This window comes from Thamnophis sirtalis, unplaced genomic scaffold (genome assembly GCF_051295495.1).
Source record: "Thamnophis sirtalis isolate CommonGarterSnake01/CBP01778 unplaced genomic scaffold, rThaSir2_p1.2 scaffold_2, whole genome shotgun sequence".
NCBI classification, from domain to species: Eukaryota; Metazoa; Chordata; class Lepidosauria; order Squamata; family Natricidae; genus Thamnophis; species Thamnophis sirtalis.
Window position 1 is genome coordinate 5,873,751 of NW_028261382.1, and position 23,415 is coordinate 5,897,165.

Sequence of the window (23,415 nt, forward strand, 5' to 3'; positions counted from 1 at the left end):
GATCCTTGCACCCCTAACCCTTTAGAAAAAAAATCCCAAGGGTGTTCAAAGTTGACAACTTTAAGACTTGTGGACTTCAACTCCCAGAATTCCTCCTCCAGTCACGTTGGCTCAGGAACTCTGGCATTGAAGCATGCAAGTCTTAAAGCTGTCAAGTTACAAGATCCTTGCCAGTGGTGGGTTTCAAAAATTTTTGGGAACCTCTTCTGTAGGTGTGGCCTGCTTTCCGGGTCCACTGGTGGAACCTCTTCTAACCGGTTCGGTAGATTTGATGAACCGGTTCTACCGAATAGGTGCGAACTGGTAGGAACCCACCTCTGCAGTGACCGCTAGGATGTTGGAAAGCTGGCATCGTTCCTATCACCCATTTTCACACGTTCTGCAGCTTGCGTGGCTCTCCGCCTTCTGGAGCGAAGGCCAAAGGTGCTGGACTACAAAACCTAGCACTTCCCACAGCATCAGGGGCTTGCTGGCAGAACCACAGCACACAGGTCTCTCGGGAGATTTCCCCAAGACCTCCTTGGTTATCCATTCAGGACCAAAGTTGAGTTGGGTTCAGGGAGGAGGAAAGGATGCCCAATTGAGCCCCGGATGGATAGGAACTTCAGCAACCATGCTGGGGTGCGGAGAGGGTGGACGAAGCTGCTCTGTAGGATACCCGTGTTTTGCCGGCTGCAAGGCCAGGGTCTGCGCCATGCATGCCATGCCTTGACTAGAGTAACATGCCATGCCTCTAATGCAATATAACATGCCAGATCTGCCATGCTCTGCCAGCCACGGCCATGCCATGTTTGCAATAACATAGCATGCTGTACCTGCCATGAATGCAATTGCATACCATACTGGCCATGCTATACCATGCCAATCAGGGCCATGCCACACCAGCAATAATATACCATGTCATACCTGCCAAGGCCAGTCAGAGTTGTGCCATGCCATGCCTGCAGTAGCATATCATACTGGCCATGCTATGCCATGCCAGTCAGGGCCATGCCATACCAACAATAACATAGCATGCCATACCGGCCGTATCATGCCAGTCAGGGCCATGTCATGTTCGCCATAACACAGCATGCCATACCGGCCATACCATGCCAGTCAGGGCCATGCCATGTTCACCATAACATAGGATGCCATACCGGCCATATCATGCCAGTCAGGGCCATGCCGTGTTCGCCATAACATAGCATACCATACCGGTCATATCATGCCAGTCAAGGCCATGCCATGTTCGCCATAACATAGCATACCATATCAGCCATGCCAATCAGGGCCATGCCATACCAACAATAACATAGCATGCCATACCGGCCATATCATGCCAGTCAGGGCCATGCCACGTTCGCCATAACATAGCATGCCATATCAGCCATGCCAATCAGGGCCATGCCATACCAACAATAACATAGCATGCCATACCGGCCATATCATGCCAGTCAGGGCCATGCCATACCAACAATAACATACCATGCCATACCAGTTAGAGCCATGCCACATCTGCCATAACCTACCATGCCTGCAATGCCAGGCCATGCCCCCACCCCCACCATGCCATGCCCTCCTCCTCCCAAGGCCGGACGGAGCCGAGGCTGCCAGACCCGGCGCGCCCCCTCTCCCTCGGCCTCCTCCGTCCGCCCTGGTCCCCCAGCCCCTCAGGCCACTCGGGGGGCGGGTGTCCCTCGGGGAGGAGGGGGCCGGCGGGGGCCTCCCCCACCCGCGGGGAGTCCCGGGGGGAGCGGGGCGCCGCGTGCGCGCGGGGGAGCGATCGGGGGATCGACGGATGGCGAGGGATCCAGAGCGATCGAGGAGGGAGCTGAGGCGAGCGGCCTGTCCTGGCCCGGGAGGCCCCGCCCCTCCCCCGCGCCCGCCCCTCCCGCGCCCGCCGCCATGTTGAGGCGGTCGCTGCCCGGCGCTGCTGGGTGAGGCCTGCGCGGGCCCGGGCGGCGGCGGAGCCCGCGGCGGAGCAGCCCGGTCGGTAAGTGCGGGAGGGGCGGGCGGCCGGGGAACGGCGGGCGGCGGGGGCTCTGCACGGCCGCTCTTCGGGGCCCTCCGCCGGGGCAGCCGCTTCGGCAACCCAGCCCGCGGCGGAGCGCTCGGCCTCGGGGGTCGCCTGGCAGGAACCCCATCCGGGGCGACGGGCGAGCGGCTGGGCCAGGCTGGCAGAGGCGGCCTCCCTCCCTGCGCGGAAGCGGCGGCTGCCCTGCCAGGCTGGGTCGCCTCTGCCCCCGCTGGGGGTCCTTGGGGGAGGCCTGGCCCTCCTTCCTGGGCGCTGTAAACCTCTGCAAACGCCCCCCGCCCCAAGTCTATGGGACCCCACGAGGGGCTCCGTCCTGCAGCCAGGCTGGCCCTTGTGCCAGGCTGGGGCTGCAAGAGCTGCTGCCAAGTTTGGCGGCAGCTGCCAGGCTCCCCGATCCCGTTCTTCCTGCTCCTATCCTCATCCTCCTGACCATCATCACCATCATCATCAATATATCCTCCTGAGCCCCATCATCATCCTCAATAGATCCTCCTGACCCCCCATCCTCCCCCTCAGTAGATCCTCCTGAGCCCCCATCATCATCCTCAATATATCATCATGAGCCCCATCATCCTTACTATATCCTCCTGACCCCCATCCTCCTCCTCACTATATCCTCCTGACCCCCATCCTCCTCCTCACTAGATCCTCCCGAGCCCCATCCTCCTCCTCAATAGATCCTCCTGACCCCCATCCTCCTCCTCACTATATCCTCCTGAGCCCCATCATCCTCAATAGATCCTCCTGACCCCCATCCTCCTCCTCAATAGATCCTCCTGATCCCCCCATCCTCCTCCTCAATAGATCCTCCTGATCCCCCCATCCTCCTCCTCACTATATCCTCCTGAGCCCCATCATCCTCAATAGATCCTCCTGACCCCCCATCCTCCTCCTCACTACATCCTCCTGAGCCCCATCCTCCTCCTCACTAGATCCTCCTGACCCCCATCCTCCTCCTCACTAGATCCTCCTGAGCCCCTTCATCATCCTCACTAGATCCTCCTGAGCCCCCATCCTCCTCACTACATCCTCTTATCCATCATCGTCATTACATTCCTTGGCATGGGTGTTCCCACCCCCCACCCCACCCCCCATGCTAAATGCACTTGTAACCGGGACACACACCCCCCGTGTATAACCCCCATAGGTGTGGGCGTTGCAGCCCTAGTCCAGCCCCTCACCCCCATGCTGAAATGCACTTCTAACTGGGACACATACACACACGGTGTGTGTGTGTGTGTGTTCATCACAGCCTCTTCTCCTGCCACACTTGTTTCACGCTCACTCGGCTGGCCGTGGCCCGATGATGATGGGCATCGTTTTGCTTCCCCCTCCTTAACGGCCTGCTATCTGCAGAAGATCAGGAACAGTTTGCAGATGGGCATTGGCCCATTTGGCGCGCATCGAGGTGTGCTGGTGGTGCCCACTGATCCGATGGCCTTTCTAGGCCAACCTGACTCCCGTTGGGCTGTGGGCGAGGCGGATTTGGCCAAGGAAAGCCATGCTCCATCCAGACGTCCATCTCTGTAGGGGAAACCCCAGGGGAGCTGTCCATATTCGGTTTGTTCTTGCCCCCCTCTTTCTTTTTGACCCAACTCATCTTTTATTAAATGTTCCTCTCTTCCTGCTGATAGTAAATATACTGGAATACTCCTTCCGATTAGAGCCTCTAATGTTTATGTGGGCTTAGCGGAGGAACAAGAGACCCTGATATTGTGGTGTTTTTGTTTTTCCTGCCCCCATAAAGGGAACTTGTTATATAATGGACTTCGGTTTGCAGGCTACAAAGCTTTTCACATTAACTAGTAGAAAATAACTTGGAGGATGCCAGCCTCCCTCCCTCCCCTCCATGGTTTTCCTTAATTTTCCTTCCAGCTGTTGAAATGAACCTCTATCTTCTCCCTTCAATGTATTTGCACACAGTAGAGGATTATTATTAATCTATGTTCGTTAGCTGCATTATATTATCCCAGTATGTGCGATATGTGAGGATGTATATAAGGCTAAGATTGTCTGCAGCTGAACTACGGATTGGGAACTCATGAGTTGATTGTACTGGTTAAGGCACTGGTCAAGAAACCAGGAGACGGTGAGTTCTAGTCCCGCCTTAGGCATAAAAAAAAAATTGGCAGGGTGACTTTGGTCCAGTGCCTTTCCCAACCCAGCCTACCTCGCAGGATTGTTGTTGGGGGGGGAATAGGAGGAAGCAGGAGCATTAGGTATGTTTGCCTTCTTGAGTTACTTATAAAGTAATAAAAGAGGGATTAAATTCTAATAAATAATAAAGTAGCATTCTCTACCTGTTAATAGAATAACATGAGTTGGAAGGGACCTTGGAGGTCTTCTAGTCCAACCCCCTGCTCAAGCAGGAAACCCTATACCACTTCAGACAAATGGTTGTCCAATCTTTTCTTTAAAAGCATCCACAACTCCTGGAGGCATTGATTAATTCTTTTAAATGTTCATGGTCCCTTGCTCTCAAGTAAGTAGATTAAAGCACAGGGGCTTATTATATTTATATTACTGTTTTTTTTTTTTTTGTGGGTAGTCAAAGGAAGTGTGTCTTAAGTTTCCAAGCAGTTTACCCCTTCATCGGTGGACCAAATCCAGATGTGTGCAACTTCAGCAAGGTGGCTTTATCACAGATTTCATGTGATTGTCACATGAAATCAGGCTCCTTATGCGCAGCAGCCCTTTGTCCAAAATACGTTGACCCTGTTTACATATCACCAGTAAGCTCTGATTTATGGAACAAGCTATCATGATTTGGATCGTATATCACGGGCAAGCAGTCAATCACAGTTCAGAAACACAATGGGTTGGCTCACCAAAGCATGGTGAACCAAAACAGATCTGAATGCAGGAATAGGGGAAAGGATAGGCAGAAAGTTCAAGGAAATATCTTCACTCGGATGCTCTTGGCTGCTGATGAATTCAGCTTTAGAAAGAGATCCGAAACGCTTCTGAACAAGGAATGTTTCTCCTGCTTACGATTTTTATCCTTGAACTTTTTAAATGTCTGTTGATCAAATATTATCTACCCCAAAACAGTCCTTCACTAGGCAGCCGTTTTTTTCATGTTTTCAGCCTACTTTCTTGGATAAGATTTGTTGTGGTTTTTTTGGAACCGTCTGTTGTCGTGGGGGCGAATTGGCGAACCCTGAGACTGCCTGGGTTCACACAAATAGTGAAGCTATAATGTGGTTTGTTTGTTTGGGGGGGGGGGATTAGGTTGATGTTGAAATTACCCCATTATGGATTAGTGTGCGATGTGCAGCCCGTGATGGCCTGTTTGCCAAATTGTGCTTGTAAAATCTTAAGCTTTATGCGAACCCAGTCAGAAAGTGATGATGACCAGTATTTAAAAACAAACACGCACAAAACTGTGATGTTTCTGCATCATTTGCTATTTGGTGTTTTCCTTCCCTCTGATATTTGACAGTGTCAAATCTCCGGCTTCACCTGAAGATGAGTATTCTCTGAAAAAACAGACAATTTCACACCTGATTAGAGTTTCACAAGCCCACTTTTAAAACCAGCTTATCTGACTTGAATGCATCAATGAAGTTGTTCCATTCATTTTTTGGGGGGGTGGGGGGAGGTTGTTGTAGGGGGAAGGAATTGGTGTCTCCTCTTGTTGGGCCATAGAGGTTGGTTAGAGCAGTGTTTCTCAACCTTGGCCACTTGAAGATGTCTGGACTTCAACTCCCAGAATTCCCCAGCCAGCATTTGCTGGCTGGGGAATTCTGGGAGTTGAAGTCCAGACATCTTCAAGTAGCCAAGGTTGAGAAACACTGGGTTAGAGGGACATGACGGTGGCTCAGTGGCTGAGACGCTGAGCTTACCAATCAGAAAGGTCGGCGGTTCGAATCCCTAGCGCCGCGTAACGGAGTGAGCTCCCGTGACTTGTCCCAGCTTCTGCCAACCTAGTAGTTCAAAAGCACATTAAAAATGCAAGTAGAAAAATAGGGATCACCTTCGGTGGGAAGTTAACAGCGTTCCGCGCGCCTTCGGTGTTGAGTCATGCCGGCCACATGACCACAGAGACGTCTTCGGACAGCGCTGGCTCTTCGGCTTTGAAACGGAGATGAGCACCGCCCTCTAGAGTCGGGAACGACTAGTGCATATGTGCGAGGGGAACCTTTACCTTTAGGGGTTGTTTGTTTGTTTTGGAGAATCCATACACTCCATTCAATTTTGCACTGATTTCATGAGGCTGCTTTGCATTTGGTAACTAGAGTCGCTACAAAGCGATGAGAAAGCTCTCTTGGCAGAACAGTTATGAAAATGAGCTGGGATTTTTGGGTTGGGTTCTTGAAAGCTTCAATAGCTTCAATAGAAGCACCCACAGGCAGGATATGGAGCGCTATCTGTTTGAATATTCAGAAAACTACCCCTGCTGATCTAGTCCTTGCATCACATTAAGCTGTGGTCTGTTTTCAACATAGTTTAAACTGAAGATAACCACTACGGTTAGTGAGTCTGTATGGGCAAAGATGTGCCCACAACTCCAGAGGTCATGAGTGCCCCATCACTGGAGGTTTGTAAGAAGAGTCCGGACAACTATTTGTCCAAAATAGCAATAGCAGTTAGACTTATATACCGCTTCATAGGGCTTTCAGCCCTCTCTAAGCGGTTTACAGAGCCAGCATATCGCCCCCACAGTCTCGGTCCTCATTTCACCCACCTCGGAAGGATGGAAGGCTGAGTCAACCTTGAGCCGGTGAGATTAGAACCTGCTGAACTGCAGATAACAGTCAGCTGAAGTGGCCTGCAGTACTGCACCCTAACCAGCAGGAGAGTCTCCTGCTTGATCAAGGGGTTAGACTAGAACAAGGCTCAGCAAACTTAAACACTCAAAGAGCCATTTGGACCCGTTTCCCACAGAAAAGAAAACACCGGGAGCCACAAAGGTCCTAACCGGAAGCCCCCTGTTCAATTCTGGAGCTGACCGGAAGTTCAGTTCCTCCACCATAGAGTCTCCTCCTAGCACAGCGTATTTTTTCCCCTACCTGTCATAACCGAAAGCCCTATAAATTGTGGAGACAACTGGAAAACCCTCCCCTTCCCATAGAGTCTTCTCTTGGCGCACTGTGCTTCTCTCCACCCACCCCCCACCCCCACCGGAAGCTCCTCTCAAAATTGTGGCGCCGACCGGTGACGGAGCCGCAGCAGAGGGAGGGAAGAGCCACATGCGGCTCCAGAGCCGCAGTTTGCTGACCCCTGGACTAGAAGACACGTCCCGCCCCCAAAGTCCCATCCAACTCTTTGGTTCTGTATATCTGGGTTGACACCATATGCGAAGCTAAAACCAAACAGACCACATCGCAGTTATGGCTTAGTGAAAGGGTGACATCACTGAGTATCTACCCTGACACTTTAGATGGATTTATTTTTCCCCCTCCTCAATTTCAGAATTTAGGAAACATACAGTGCAGTATACAGTCCAGGTTTATTCTGTCTGACTGTCTGTCATCTATCTATCTATCTATCTATCTATCTATCTATCTATCTATCTATCTATCTATCTATCTATCTATCTATCTATCTCTGCCTGCCTGCCTGCCTGCCTGCCTGCCTGCCTGCCTGCCTGCCTGCCTGCCTGCCTATCTGCCTATCTATCCATACATACATACATACATCTATCTAATCTTTCTATATCTATATATTTATATCTAGATCTATCTATTTATCTATCTATCTATCTATCTCTGCCTGCCTGCCTGCCTGCCTGCCTACCTATCCATACATACATACACCTATCTAATCTTTCTATATCTATATATTTATATCTAGATCTATCTATCTATCTATCTATCTATCTATCTATCTATCTATCTATCTATCTATCTATCTATCTATCTATCTATCTATCTATCTCTGCCTGCCTGCCTGCCTGCCTGCCTGCCTGCCTGCCCATCCATCCATCCATCCATCCATCCATTTAATCTTTCTATATCTATATATCTATATCTATCTATCTATCTATCTATCTATCTATCTATCTATCTATCTATTCTTTCTGTATATTTATCTATCTATCCATCCATCCATACACACACACAGACACACACACACACACTATATACAATACAGGAGTGGTCTAGAGCCCAGTTGCAGATGTCCCTGTTGAGAAATACCTTAATCGCCATTGGGATCCATGAAATCAAAATGGTTAAGTTTGGACTTGGAATCTTATTTCTTTATTCGTATCCTGCCTTTACTATTTTGGCAAATAACTCAAGGCAGCGAACATACCCAACACACCTCCCTCCTCCAGTTTTCCCCACCACCACAACAACCTTGTGAGGTGGGTTGGGCTGAGAGAGAGAGAGAGGCCCAAAAGCCACGCGACTGGCTTTGTCCATTTGTTAAGATTCAGGTGATGTTTTTCCCAACTGCAGCGACCGGAGTCTGGTGGGAAAGGGGGAGGCGGGTTGCTGACTCCCTCCTCGGCCTTTCTGACGCTGCGTTGCCTCTCATATTAAGGACAAGATTAGCAATTGAGGGGTTTTTCCGTTTTGTTTTACAGTAAATGAAACGGGAGATGCCGAAGGGCACAGAGCTTTGAATCCCTGGCCTCTTGTCCTGCAGGGGTGCCGCAGGTTGAACTCTTCCCTTCTCGCCCATTAGCATTGGGGGGGGGGAGGAAGGTCTTCCAGGGGAGGGGGGGGATAGCATCCTGCTGGGTTTACTGGCGCTCACGAACATTTCAAAACAAGCGAAAGTTTTTCAAGCTCTCTTTCTCCCTCCATTAGGCAGAGCGCTGAGGACTCGTTTCCCCCTCCCTCCCTTCCTGTTTTCTCTCTTAATTTTTAAAACCCAGCTCGATTGTTTAGCGATGGCTCTGACACCAAGCGAAACTCCTCTAAGCGTGCCGTTCCAGCGATTCCTGCCTTCTCAACAAGAAAATGGAAGACTTCCTTGTTCCTGTGCGGTCAGCGCTGACCGCTCCGGACGGAAGGTCGCACAGGCTGACTGGCTCCTCCGAGAACCTTTGTACCGTGGCCGCATCCAGGGGACGAAGAGTTTATTTGGTTTTTTTTCCCCCTGCGCATGCAATCCTGGGGGGGAGATCGTCTCCCATTGTTTCCCCAGCCCTCTGGCAGCCCAGAGGGAATTTGCTCTGATGCAGATTTTGGTGGGGCTTCCCCTGTTGGCTTGGGCCTTCGCTTTGGGCCAAACCGGCAACGGGAAAGTTGCCGACTAGCAAACAAGGATAATGATAGGAAAATGGGGGTGGGGGATTAAACTTTTTTTAAAAAATATTTTATTTTATTTTATCAATTTCATATATACATTCACAATGATATGATCTCATAACTGTTATTAATAATATGTATTTATAACAATTTTTCCCTACTGTTGACAATATACTTGAAGATTGCTTTTTTAACATCCCATAGATCCATCTTATCTTACAACGGTCCTACTTCTTCTTCCCTCCCTCCCTCTTTCTTTCCCTCGTTTCTTCTCTCCTACTCCCCTTCCTTCCCTCCAACCTTCTAATGCTAATTTCTGGCACAGCCACCCGCACGAAGGTAACATGCTCCGGAGAAGCTGAATTTCCGGGATCTGGCAGGCATGCGCTCCCGGCAATCAGCTGGCTGGCGTGCATGGGCACACCGGTTTTCGGCAGTGCCACACGCACGAAGGACAGCTGATCGTCGTATGCGCGCCAGAAACCCGGAAGACAAACGGGCAAGGCCATGCACGCCATGCGACTTGGCTTGGCGTGCCACAGGTTCGCCATGGCGGTGCTATACCGAAGGTGCTTTGTCCAGGGGCAACTGGACTTTGTTTTTCCTTCGTATTCAATGTGTTTTTATTTTCCATTTTCATTTTTGTACAGTCACATATATACTGTGCACAACCGGGGCCATATAACATTAAACAATAAACACAGCCATTCCTCTTGTCAACAATACCCCCAAGAATAGAAACCCAATGTACCTCTTCGACCCTCCATACACCCTTTCTTTCGCCCCCCTCCAACTTTCCATCTTCCCTCCATCATTCCCCTCTACCCTACTTCCCCTCCCCCTCTACCACTCCTCTCTCCCAATACACTCCCTCCCTTCCTTCTCCCCCTCCCTCCAGTCCTCTCTCCCACCCTCTCTAACCCTCTTTCTTCTATCCCTCTACTCCTCCCTTCGGTGTATTTCTACTATCTATTAATATATTCAGCTTGTCCTATTTTTACACTGGACTTTGTTTTTCCTTGAAGATGTTTTGCTTCTCATCCAAGAAGCTTCTTTTTTTTTAAATATATATTTTTATTCTTTTTCTTAAAAAAAAACCACATACAAAACAAAAGCAAGGAAAAAAAAACCAACTTTCCTCCATTTCATCAAGCATGTCGTTTGGTTGCAAGCTTTTGTGCATTTTATATTAGAAAGATCTTTGTATATTAAACGGACCAATGATGATGTAATGAACAATTGATATACATATGATTTGAAATACTTAACCACTATATGGATTAATAATTAATAATGGAAAACTATTCTTGGAATTCTGAATGATTGGTGACATTATGGTCAATTGAAAATACGAATGTATATTATAAATTAATGGGAATTCTTTGTTCTAATCTCTGCTTCTTCTCCTTGGAGATAGGTGATATTATAATACTTTAAAGACTTATTGTTATTTGGTAGATAATTATGAGTTCAAGGAAATAAGGATTGTTACAAATGAAAGAATATTAATGGTAATTTGAACACATAATGCTCAATGACAGCGAATTATTCAGTTACGTTTAATGCAAAACCATTGATGTTATTCTCAATTTTAAGAATTGATGCACAAAAACTTCCAAATCCAAGAAGCTTCTTCAGTTCTGGTGGAGGGTGGAAGGGTTTCTATTCCTTTGAGCTATCTGGTCGTTAGCAGTCTTTCTGAGAGTCATTGAAAGTTTTATCACCCGAATAGTGCAAATAGGTGCGTGGATGGGCCTAAGGTGCTATACAGGTAGTCCTCAATGTACGACCACCATTGAGCCCCCAATTTCTGCTGCTAAGCGACAGTTGTCAAGTGGGTGAATTAAAGTTTTGCTGCATTTCACGGATTTCCTTGCCATAGTTGTGAAACAAAAAGCCGCACTTGGTTATAAGTTACTAACATGGTGGCTAAGTGAATCTGGCTTCCCCATTGACTTTGCTTGAAAGCCGAGGAGGCGCAGTGGTTAAATGCAGCACTGCAGGCTACTTCAGCTGACTGCAGTTCTGCAGTTCGGCTGTTCAAATCTCACCGGCTAAGGGGTTGACTCAGCCTTCCATCCTTCCGAGGTGGGTAAAATGAGGACCCGGATTGTTGTTGGGGGCGATATGCTGACTCTGTAAACCGCTTAGAGAGGGCTGAAAGTCTAACTGCTATTGCTATTGCTAAAGAAGATTGTTGTGACTTTCCAGCAGATTCGGACAGTGAGGAGGTTGGGGAGGAGCATGGGCCAATCCTGGAGGCTGGGGAAGGCTCGGACGAGGCTCTACCTCAGAGGCAGAGATGGGGCCAAGGCCATCTGGCAGTTTTCAACTGCCTTCGGAGCTATATAATAGTGAGGCAGAGGAACAGCTGGAGCCTGTTCCCAGCATGCGCATGCACAGAGCTGCCCGAAGAAAAGATCAACTCAGAAACCAGGGAAGACTTGGGAGTAAAGTCACAGGTGGAAGGTGATTGGCCCCTCCCATAGGAAATAAAAGAGGAGCAAAAGGGGAGTGGGCTTTTGCAGGAAACAATTTGTTTGTTCTGTCGTTAGATTCATTTCAGGAGCGTGAAGATCTGTCCGTGAATCTCAGAGACTCTGTGCTCAATCTTTCCTTGCACCGCACCTCATTTGGAAAATACTTACATGGCAGCTTTCCAAGATAGATAAGGTCTGTAGTCATAAATACTCCTTTGAAAGACTGTTTACCAGGCCTTGGCTGAATGTGAATGAGAGGAAATCACTTTCCTTTAATAAAAGGGGTTTTGTCGGGACCAGGAATCTGCTTCATGCTTTTTGGGGAAGCCTAGGTCAGAACAAAGATCTCAATAGGAGATCACATGATCCCGGGATACTGCAACCGTCATAAATATGAGCCAGTTTCCAAGGGGTCCAAATTTTGATCCCACGACTGCAAGGATGCTACAGCGGTTGTAAGTTGTGAAAAAGGGTCATAAGTCACTTTTATTTTTAGTGCCGTTGTAACTTTGAACTTTAGGAACTGTTGTAAGTCAAGGATTATCTCTATTTGTAGGAAATGTACATTCCCAGTGACGCTTATAACGGTCTTTTATTTTTTTAATTTGTAGTTTTCATCATGGGGGACATGAAAACTCCTGACTTCGACGACCTGCTGGCTGCTTTCGACATTCCTGACCCAACCAGCCTTGACGCCAAGGAAGCCATTCAGACCACCGGCGAGGAGAGCGACCACCACCTCAAGCAGACAGGCATCGGGATAGACGAAAACACCGCGTTGTCCCATGCCGCCCCTCCGGCCTCCGACGTTCCCGTCGTGAGCGTCATTGTGAAAAACACTTGTCGCCAGGAGTCGTTCGAGGCGGAAAAGGATGGCAACCACCTTGCCCCGGGGCTGTTGCACAACGGATTCCGTGGCTCGGATCTGCCCCTGGAGACTCACGGTTATAGGAAATTCGATTCGGCCTTCGTCAACGGGGACGGCTTGAGGAATTACCCGGAGAAGTTGGAACCAGCCAAATCGGAACCTTTACCGACTTTTAGTCAGTTCAGTCCTATCTCCAGCCCGGAGCCTGACGACGTCCTGAAAGAAAACAGTATTGTAGACAAACCTAAACTTGCCCAAACTCCTTATTTCCCACCTCATCCCATGTATATTCCGTCAGGATCGTCCGTCTTAGATTTGCTAAGTAGGACCCTGCCGGAGCCGGAATTCAGTAGGTTTATCTCCACTGGCCCATCGCTGCTAGATCTCTTAAGTAAGAAACTGCCCGAACCAGAACTGAGCATGTTTGATCAATATTGTAAAAGAGAACCGAAGATCGACATCCACGGCCTTCAGGAGAACCGAGCCGACGTCGCCACCAAGAGAGAGCGCGAGAAGAGTCCGGAGAAATGTGACGGGGCTGGCAAAGATCTCGCGGACACCCACGGTTCCTTTGGCGAAGGGCTTCCTCCTGGCAACTTCCATGGCAATAACCTGGGGGAAGGCAAAGGTTCTGTGCCTGAGATGACCTTTTCTTCCTCCGTCCCACCTCGCCAGCGTCTCAAACCCACTCACTCCAAGCTGTCCTCTTGCGTCGCTGCCCTGGTAGCCCTCCAGGCCAAAAAGGTGGCGGGTATATCCAAGGAGGATCAGGTGAACGTGACCAGAGAGCCTCCCACCTCCTTTAAGGATGGCATGAAGGGGAGCCCCAAAATGCCCAAATCGCCCAAGAGCCCCAGAAGCCCGCTGGAAATAGTGAGAAAAGTCAACAAGCAGCCCGATTCTCCCCGGAGCGTGTGTAGCGACAGCAGCGGCAAAGGTTCTCCTTCGGTGGCCACCGGCTCCCCTCCGGCCATTCCCAAAGTGCGGATCAAGACCATCAAAACCTCTTCGGGTGAAATTAAAAGGATGGTCACAAGAATCTTGCCCGAAGTGGACGACCCGGGTAAATCACCTCATGATTCGCTTGCAGACGACTCAATGGTCGAATCCTTCCCTTCTCCAGAAGCGGCCTCTTCCCTGGAAGCCGAGCCGGGCAAGGATTTTGCAAAAGCAACCGTCCCGGAACCAAATTTAGCCAGTCCCCAAATCAACCCTTTGATTTCAGACATTCCCTTAAGCGGCATCCCCAGTGCGTTGCACTTGGCCAACAGCGGGACGACAAAAGTAGGCCTTGCGGGACAGCCGTCGAGCAAAAAGCAGCAGCCGGGCACCGCGGCCCAGCCCTGCAACCCCGCCAGTCTCCTCCCCAAGGCCGTGCACCTGGCCAATCTCAACCTGGTGCCCCACAGCGTTGCCGCGTCGGTGGCGGCCAGGTCCAGCAGCGTGCAGCGGCGCGGGCAGTCCCAACCGACCCAGGTGACCGTGCCGCTGATGCAGCAGGTCAAGAAGACCGCCCCGCTCGTGGTTGAGGCGTTCAACAAAGTGTTGCATGGTGCCAACCCAGTGCCAATCTACACGCCCAACCTCAGCCCTCCCCCCGAGAGCAGTATACATGTCCCTGCCGCCGGCTACGGCTGCCTGGAATGTGGCGATTCGTTTGCCTTAGAAAAAAGCCTGACGCAACATTACAGCCGGAGGAGCGTGCACATCGAAGTCATGTGCACTCAGTGCTCAGCCACGCTGCTCTTCTTCAACAAGTGCAGCCTACTCAAGCACGCGCGGGATCACAAGAGCAAAGGCTTCATCATGCAGTGTTCGCAGCTCCTCATGAAACCCATCAACGTAGACCAAATGTTCTCGCCGTCCCCCACCAGTTCGTCGGCCTCGTTGAGCCCGCCCACTGCACCCTTGTCCTCTCTGCCCCAGAAGCCCTGCGCTGCCCCGGGAAGCGGGGCGGGCGGCACGAGCGCTACCCAGCCAGCCCTGCCTCTGTACACAGACCCTTTGAGACTTATTCGCTATGGATTAAAGTGTTTTGAATGTAATAAACAAGCCTTGGACTATATTGCCCTAGCCGTACATTATCAGAGGACATCGGACGATAATGAGGGCCTGGTAAGTTACGTTCGGGGTGCTGAGTTAATTCCTCCCACCCGCCCTTTTGGTTTCTTATCCCTGGGAATGGACCTCCAGCACATACAGGTAGTCCTCAACCTACGGCCGCAACTGAGGCTGAGATTTCGGTTGCTGAGTGAGACATTTTAGGGTAGAATGCAGTGTTGCATTCGGCTGCCAACTGCCAGCCGTTCGGCGGTTTGAGGATCTAGGTTGACTCGCCCTTCCATCCTTCTCGAGGTCAGTGAAAATGGGGACCCAGATTGTTGGTGGTGAGAGGCTGACGTTGTAAACTTCCCAGAGAGCATGGTAAAGCATTATGAAATTGTATATGTCTAAGGGCTATTGCTAAGTTGGGAGGGAGGGAAGAAAGGGAAGGAAGGAAGGAGGGAAGGAAAGGAAAGGAAAGAAGGGAAGGAAGGAAGGATGGAAGGAAGGATGGATGGAAGGAAGGAAGGATGGATGGATGGATCAGCCTTGAGTCAATCAGAATCAAACTCCTGGCAGTGGGCATAATTAGTCTGTAATACTCACTAGTCCGGATTCCCAAACTTGGCAACTCCCCGGGGTCGTGGGATAATTTGTGCGACCTTCTAGTGCAGGGGTCCCCAAACTAATTCTGGAAGTTGTAGTCCACAAGTCTTAAAGTTGACAACTTTTGGGGACCCCTGCACTAGAAGGTCGCACAAATTATCCCACGACCCCGGGGAGTTGCCAAGTTTGGGAATCCGTTCTAGTGAGTATTACAGACTAATTCTGCCCACTGCCTGGAGTTTGATTCTGATTGACTCAAGGCTGATCCTTCCTTCCTTCTCTTCCTTCTTTTCTTTCTTTTCCTTTCCTTCCTTCCCCGGTACACTGCAATTGTCATAAATTTGAACCCTTTGCTAATCATCCGAATTTTGATCGCATGACCATGGCGGAATGCTGCCATGGTCTTTAAGTGTGAACAGTGATTATAAGTCACCTACTTTCAGCGCCGTCGTAACTCTCAACCGTCACTAAACAAACGGTTATAAGTCGAGGGCTGTCCACAGTGAACCAGGGAGGGTAGAAAAAAAACAAAACAACCTGTGCACTTTTCGATAAAGTCGATGAATTTCCACGTGTGATCTAGTGCAGTGTTTTTCAACCACTGTGCCGCGGCACACTAGTGTGCCGTGACATAGTGTAAGGTGTGCCGTGGGAAAAACACTTTATATATAGTCGATATAGGCACAGAGTTAAAAATTTTTTAACATTTTCTAATGGTGGTGTGCCTTGTGATTTTTTTCATGAAAAAAGTGTGCCTTTGCACAAAAAAGGTTGAAAAACACTGATCTAGTGAACCTACGGGGGGGATCTGAATTTGGTTTTGATGCTATTTCACTGCAGCTGTTCAGGACGTGATTCTATTTTGTTCTAGAAAACATCAGGCCTGCAGCCCCTCCTGCACCGTTGAGTTTCCTGTGGAAGCTTTTCCGGATTCATTTCTGCCCTCTGATTTATATTTGGGAGAGGGGGGAAAAAAGGACGAAGGATTGTTTAGCACAATCCACAGATAACAGTGTTAACCCACAATAGAAATTGTCGAAACCAGGCACGCTAAGGCCCCAAGAACTGCAGCCGCCATAAATCAGCAGCTCCCTCCCACCTTCTAGTTGTCGGTTGTATGTTGTGTTGTGAGTTGGCCCCTTTTGCGTTTGTTGCTTCCTTTGCCTCCAAACCTGCAGTTAACGGTTCCGATGGTTTTTTGACCGATTTCCTGTTCCGTGCCGAGCGCTCCTCCGTTTGTGTAGCTCGAAAGTTAAACCTCTCTCGTCGAACGCGGCCATTAGCAAATGTGTGGGGCTCACGGTGCAACTCCTTGTTGTTGTTGTTTTTCCTGTCTGCGTAGGCTTCTTGGAAGACAGTTCAGTGTTAGAATTGTGGTCTTGCTAATCGGCTTCGAGGAGGTTTACGGGAAGAGGCGAGAACCTGTATTGAATTCAGAAATATGTACAAATGAGATTAAAATGACAGCGAGGCTTTCAAACCAGCATTGAGCCAAGCGGGTGTTAGCGAACAATCCAAATTCTGCATATGGTAAGGAGGGGAGATTCCCAAGGCTGAAGATTTCCGTTTCAGCTCTACGGGTAGTCCTCGACTTACAACGGTCCGTTTAGTGACCGTTCAAAGTTACGGCGGCACTGGAAAAAAAAGTGACTTGGGGCCGTACCTCACTGTTACGACCTTTCCAACATCCAGTGATCCTTCAGGCATTCCTTTCCCGATCACATGAACAAAATGTCAGAGGCTTGGCGACCGGTTCATATTTATGACGGCCGCCGTGTCTTTTGCGGGGTCACGCGATCCCCTTTTGTGACCTTCAGGCGAGGAGAGTCAACGGGGAAGGCTTAACAACCGGATTTCCCCTTTGACAAACGCAGAGGTTTCGCTTAATGACCGTGGGGAAGAAAAGTCGTAACATGAGGACAAGGCTTACTTAACAAACATCTCACTCGGCAAGAGAAATTGTGTGTGGGGGGGTAGGGGGCGATCCATTACGGCCGTAAGTCGAGGGCTAGCTGTAAGACACCGAGAGCGGAGCACTCCTCATGGAGTGAAGCTGCTTAAAAACGTTTCCGGCATATTCCATTGGGACACCTGGGCATTAATTTCAATCGATATATTTGTCCACAAATTTATTTATTTATTTTAAGATTTAAGGGTTCTTCATAGATCCATGATGGGGAACCTATGGCACGGGTGCCACAAGGTAGCACGCAGAGACATTTCGGAGGGCACCTGATGTGTTGCCCTGTCAGCTCCAGCCCGTGTGCGGGTGCTGGCCGGCTGATTTCGGCCTCCATTTGTGGCCGTTTTTCGCCTTCCGGAGGCTCCCCTGAAGCTTCCGGAGTGCGAAAAACAACCCAACGCGCAAACTGGAAGTTCGGGAACTGACTTCCTGTTTGCGTGTTGGGCAGTTTTTTTCCCTCCCGAGGGCCTTGGGGGGGGTGGAGGCCGTTTTTGCCCTCCCCAGGCTCCTAGAAAGCCTCTGGAGGCTGGGGAGGGCGAAAAGCGGGTCCATCGTGCCATCGCACGCATACGTGCGGGGGGGGGGAGGGCATGCATGCGCACGACTCCCCCCCACTTTTGGCACACGATGGCAAAAAGGTTAGCCACCCCTGTCCCAGATCTTCATTTGAACGGTTCAAAGAACAATTAGGAAGAGACTGTTTGTTCCCCAGGCCTGAAATTTATTGCAACTTTATGGGAAAAATGCAGGCTGGCTGTGTTGAAACAGGCGATATCCTCAGGAGTGGCTGAACATCTGTCTTTTGTCTTCCTCCCTCCCTCCCTCCCTTGAAGCAGCTACATCTGGGAAGCTCCAGCCCCAGATTCTTAAGAGGCTGCAGCCTTGAAAAGCTCTTTCACTCCCACATTGTGTTTTGCTTCTATCGGCCTCTGCTTCAGTCCCAAATGGCTTTGAATGCCACATCTGGCGTTGGGGAGCTGGAGCATTCATGGGTGACTCCTCCATTGGTGCAAAGACCAATTTTGAACGGTGTTGCGTTACACCGTAGTCTTTTGACTTATAACCGTTCCAAGTTCCGTACGGCACTGAAAATAGTGACTCAGGACCGTGGTTTCCACACTTAACGACCGTCGCGGCTTCCCCGTGGTCACGTGACTTAACGTTCGGAGGCACGATTCTGACTCACTTTTACGGCGGCTGCAGTGTCCCGGTGTGACGTGATCCCCTTTGGCGACCTCCTGGCAAGCCAAGCCAATGGGGGAAGCCAGATTCGGTGAACAGCTGTGCGACTCGCTTAACAACCGCAGCCATTCGCTTAACAACGGCGGCAAGGAAGCTCGTAAAAGGGGGCAAAACTCACTTCACAGATGTCTCCCTTAGCAGCAGGAATTCGGGGCTCAATTGCGGTCGTAAGTTCAAGGACTGCCTGTACTGTGATGGGTAGACGGGTGCCACTCAGTGGAACAGCTGGGTTGTTTGAGTATGGAGTAAGGAAGCTTATATCCTTTGCATTTGGCAAAAAATGCAATAACTCCAGAAACGTAGCTACTATCCCGAGACCAGTGGTGGGATTCAGCCGGTTCGGGAGAACCGGTTGGTAACTTTCTAAGTAGTTCGGAGAACCGGTTGTTGGAAGAAATCTCATTTTGTTTTTTCCCCACTTTACAGGGCTAATCCTGTAAGGAAGGCAGGAAGGAAACATTCTGGTGTTGTTTCTAGCCTCATCTTTGTTGCCCTGCTTACAGAAACTGCCTCTCTGGTTAACCCTTATTACGTTGTAACAGCTAAGGCGAAGCAGCGCCCATCGGTGTGAGTGACGTTGAGTTGGCCACGCCCACATGGTCACATGACCACCGAGCCCCCGCCTACGCAGCTGGTCATTAGGGCAGAGAACCGGTTGTTAAATCATTTGAATCCCACCGCTGCCCGAGACTGTGGAGTGAAGAAGGCCTTGCCAATCTGAAGATTTCTGGCGGGTTAAAACAACTTGTAGTAGCAATGCTTAGCCTCCTTCGTGCAATTTGGGAAGCTGTATTTATTCTGAAACTTAGAAAAGGCTGGGATAGGATGGGGGATAGGATGCAAATGCCCTTGGTTTAATCCATGCTGCAAAACAGCGTACGCGTTGCCTTTCTAATAGGATCCGTCAGGGAGCTTGCAATAAAATTTACAATGAAAAATGAAACACCAAGGGACAAAATAAAGCCATAAATTTGAACAACCTGGTGGAAGCTTCGCAAAGGAGAAACAGCAGAGATGGAACTAAAACAAGCCACACATTTCGAACTGGCTTTAAGGAACATTTCTTGCGTCTTTTGCTAGGTGTTTTTTTAACCAAGCCAGTTTTTAGCCTGTTGCTGTTTTGTCTAGGGAAATGTTCTACGCAACTATTTGGTGGGTGGGTTTGATCCTGCCTTTTATCAGCCCTCTTTGTTGGGCAAAGGATCTGAAACACGTCAGTAATCATCCTAAGATTATTGCAGCAAAGTACAAGAAGGAATTAAGTGTTCTGGGATTTAAAAAAAACAACCCACCAGTCATAAATAATAAAATAAAACGGTGCTAGATATGTTTTGGGGAGCATTGCAGAACTCGGGATCGGGGCGAGGGGAGGGGGGTTAGGTTGATTTTTCCCTTCCCTCCCCCCCCAAAAAAAATATTATTAATGTTCCGCAGGTTAAATAGATATTATATAACGACACCCTTATATAAGATTGTTTAGTCAGACAGTCAATTGAAATACTAATTTACAACAATGTCAATGAAAGGATAATTTCAGCAGATATTAGCGGGATCCCTTTGTGTTTTGGCTATCATTGTCATGCCTTCCCCCTTCCTCTGTCAAGGTTAAAATTAAATACCTGATTAAACCGCTAGGCTTTTTTTTTTTAAAAAAAAATCTTATTCCAGACCTACAGAGTGGCAGGGGAAAAGCGTGTTTGCTCTCTCCAGGAGCATAAAGAAAATATACAGGAGGTTTTAGCATTTGTTCAAAGCAGGCAAAACTTCCCCTAATAAATTGGGAGTTCTCATCATCTCCCTCTGAGCTGGGCACACATCCGTGCAGTTTGGGGGCCCAAAAGAAATGCCAGTCAAAAGTTTTGTTTTCAAGTCTTATCTGCAGCAAACTATTTTAACCGGGAGTGCTGGATTTGGGCCTTGTATCTTTTGAACTTGGTTTTCCTTTTGGACAAACAGGGAAGCTTTTCCAAGCATTTCCTGACAGGGTGGATAAAAGTCGACGATTTTTTAAATAAAAAAAAAATTAAATGGATTTTTAAAATTTAAATCGGATTTTTTTTAATTTAATTGGATTTTTTTAAAAAAAATCAAATTTATTTTAATAAATGCTTTTGGAATAAAAATCTATCTAAAATAGTTTTCTATTTAAGATACATTCATAACTTAGTTTATTTCAGCATGAAATGGAACTTAGTTATGTAGCACGAGGCTGTATATTCTGCAATATTTACATTTTTGGGGGGTGGGGGGGTAAACTCATTCAATGAATCCAAGCTCTGCCAACAGATAACATGCACTGCGTTGATGTATTTCACAGCAGAGACGACAATTGCCTTTTAAAAATTACGATTTAAAGCAAGTTGATTCAAATCAAGCCTTTTCACTAGTGATTTAAATCAGGATTTAAATCGATGTGATTTAAATCAAATCTATGCTGTCTCCCGCCTTCATATAGAAGTCTGAAGACTACAACTTTGCCAGCCAGCAAGGGTCTGCTGGTGGATAGCTACCATCCAGAGGAGTCCTTGGTGATCTCTGAGCTTTGGTTGTTCCCCATAGTGAGGGGAGGAGGAGTATCCAGACTGGGTTGACCTTGTCCTCTCATTGATTGGATTGAGTCAGATAAGCTCTTTGGGCTACGCCCCCTTGGCCACCAGGTAGACCCCAGTTATCGACTCAGTCCACTCACTGGAAGGTGCACCATTCTGGATCTCCAGCAATTTACAAAGGATGAAAAGGAAATAAATTTGGACCCATCGAATCTTAACAACCAAGCTCCAAGACCACTAAGGATCCCTCACTTAGAAATACTCTCATCTCTTGGAGCTAGCATCTTATAGGAATATAGATGATAGATAGATAGATAGATAGATAGATAGATAGAGAGAGAGAGAGAGAGAGAGAGAGAGAGAGAGAGAGAGAGAGAGAGAGAGAGAGATTGATTCCTATAGGATGCTAGCTCCAAGAGATGAGAGAATCTATATATATTCTCCCTTTATTTATTTATCAGCACAAATAAAATAAAAATGTATGTATGTATGTATGTATGTATGTATGTATGTATGTATGTATGTATGTTATATTTGTGCTGATAAATAAATAAAGGTAAATAAACAAATATAACAAATGTAACAAAAAGGCAACAGTAAAAAATATTGGGTTTCTGTCTGGATGGTCTCTTGTGACGAGCCGAAGGACAGAGAATGGAAGTAGTGATCTTCCTCCCATATTCGGGCATACCAGGGGTTGTGACTTTAAATGTGTGTGTGTGTGTGGTGTGTGTGAAATGCCACTCATGCATCATCACGAAATCTCCAGAACCATAAATCCTGCAAACTTGAAATTTGTCACGTATGTTCCTCTTGGCTTCTAGGTGCTTGCTAAGAAAGGATTTTTTTTTAAATGATCATCAGATCATCAGTATTTCTTATATTATTATTATTATTAACACGTTCTGATACTAAGAAGTTAGACGTTCTACTCCCCCTCCCTACCTGAAAAGAACTCTGTTCCAACTGCCACATCATCCGACCTGTGGGCTGGGAGTTTAGACTTTCTACTCCCCCCTCCCCACCTGAAAAATGCTCTGATGCTAAGGAGTAAGACATTCTATTCCCACTCCCCACCTGAAAGGGAGAGAAGGGGATAAGATAGGAGAGGCTTCTGTGGGGCAAGCCTGTGGGAGAGAAAGGGATTAAATAGGAGAGGCCTCTTGGGCACGCCGAGGGAGAGAAGGGGATAGGAGAGGATCAGTGGGGCCAGCCTGAGGGAGAGAAGGGGGATAGGAGAGGAGAGGCTTCTGTGGGGCAAGCCTGAAGGAGAGAAGGGGAGAGGAAAGGCCGGGTCGTAACTACTCATTAATGTTCAAGCTTTTAACTACTCGATCACATAGTTCCGTAGCGAAGCATGGGTATCCAGCTACTAGTAGCTGAATAAGACCTGGAGTCTCCCTCTAGGACCGTTTCCCAATCTTGCTCACTTTAAGCTAGGTGGACTTCAACTCCCAGAATCCCCCAGTTGGGTGTGCAGATCCGTCAATCAAGGTGCCTCTCTATTTCCTCTCTCCTAGACATGCCAAGTGTGTCAGATGCTGTTGCCGAACAAATGCAGTTATTGTGCTCATCAAAGAATCCACACCCATAAATCTCCCTATTGCTGCCCTGAGTGCGGGGCCATTTGCCGGTCAGCCTACTTCCAAACCCACGTCAAAGAGAACTGCCTGCATTACTCCCGCAAAGTCGGTTACAGGTCAGTGCTAAAGTCCGAGGAGGAAGAACCCCGGGTGGAGGGTAAAAGCAAGATGCTCTTCTATGCATTTGAACAGAGAAAACCAGGGAGAAGGACCTCAGCGCTTCCTCCCCCCCTGATGTTGTGGTCCACCGGCGGCCTGTGGAGCTGGCCGCAGATTTAGACAGTGAGGAGGTTGGGGAGGAACATGGGCCATTCCTAGAGTCTGGGGAAGGCTCGGGAGAGAGGGGGCTAAGGCCATCTGGTAGTTATGTGCTCCCTCCGGAGCCTCTCTAGTCTGACATCAGCAAGGCAGAGGAACAACGGGAGCCTGTTCCCAGTGTGCGCATGCGCAAGAGCTGCCAGAAGGCAAAACAGGGTCGACTCGGGAGTGAGGCTTGGAGATGATTGGCCCCTCCCATAAGACACAAAAGAGGAGCGAACTGGACGTGAGCCTTTTCAGGAAGCAATTAGTTCATCTCGTTCGGTTCAAGCTTTGAAAACTTCTGTTTGACTCTGTGCTAAGTTTGGCCTTGCTCTGCATTTGGCAGTTAGATCTCTGGCAGCATTTTAAGGGATACAAATGTGGGTGTTTATCAACATTCTCCTAAAAAGACCGTGGCAACTCGAGCAGACATCTGTCGGAATCTTCACACAGACTGTTGGTGAAGCCTTGCGGGCTGTGAATGACCATCATTCACAGCCGTATACATAAAAGAGGGTTTTTGGGACTGTGATTTATGCTTTCTCAGGAAGCCTAGGTTAGA

The 23,415-nt window shown here is 48.6% G+C and overlaps 1 protein-coding gene across 1 annotated transcript in view; it reads left to right on the plus strand.

The window, feature by feature from the left end:
• Positions 1-1,872: 1,872 nt before the first annotated feature.
• The window catches only part of ZNF592 (zinc finger protein 592), a 31,474-nt gene continuing 9,931 nt past the window's right edge, over positions 1,873-23,415 (plus strand). The window contains exons 1-3 of the mRNA XM_087704109.1: positions 1,873-1,975; positions 12,311-14,682; positions 22,491-22,669. Of these exons, the coding sequence (XP_087560235.1) occupies positions 12,319-14,682; positions 22,491-22,669 (2,543 nt within the window). The 5' untranslated portion in view covers positions 1,873-1,975; positions 12,311-12,318. The remainder of the gene's footprint in view (positions 1,976-12,310; positions 14,683-22,490; positions 22,670-23,415) is intronic.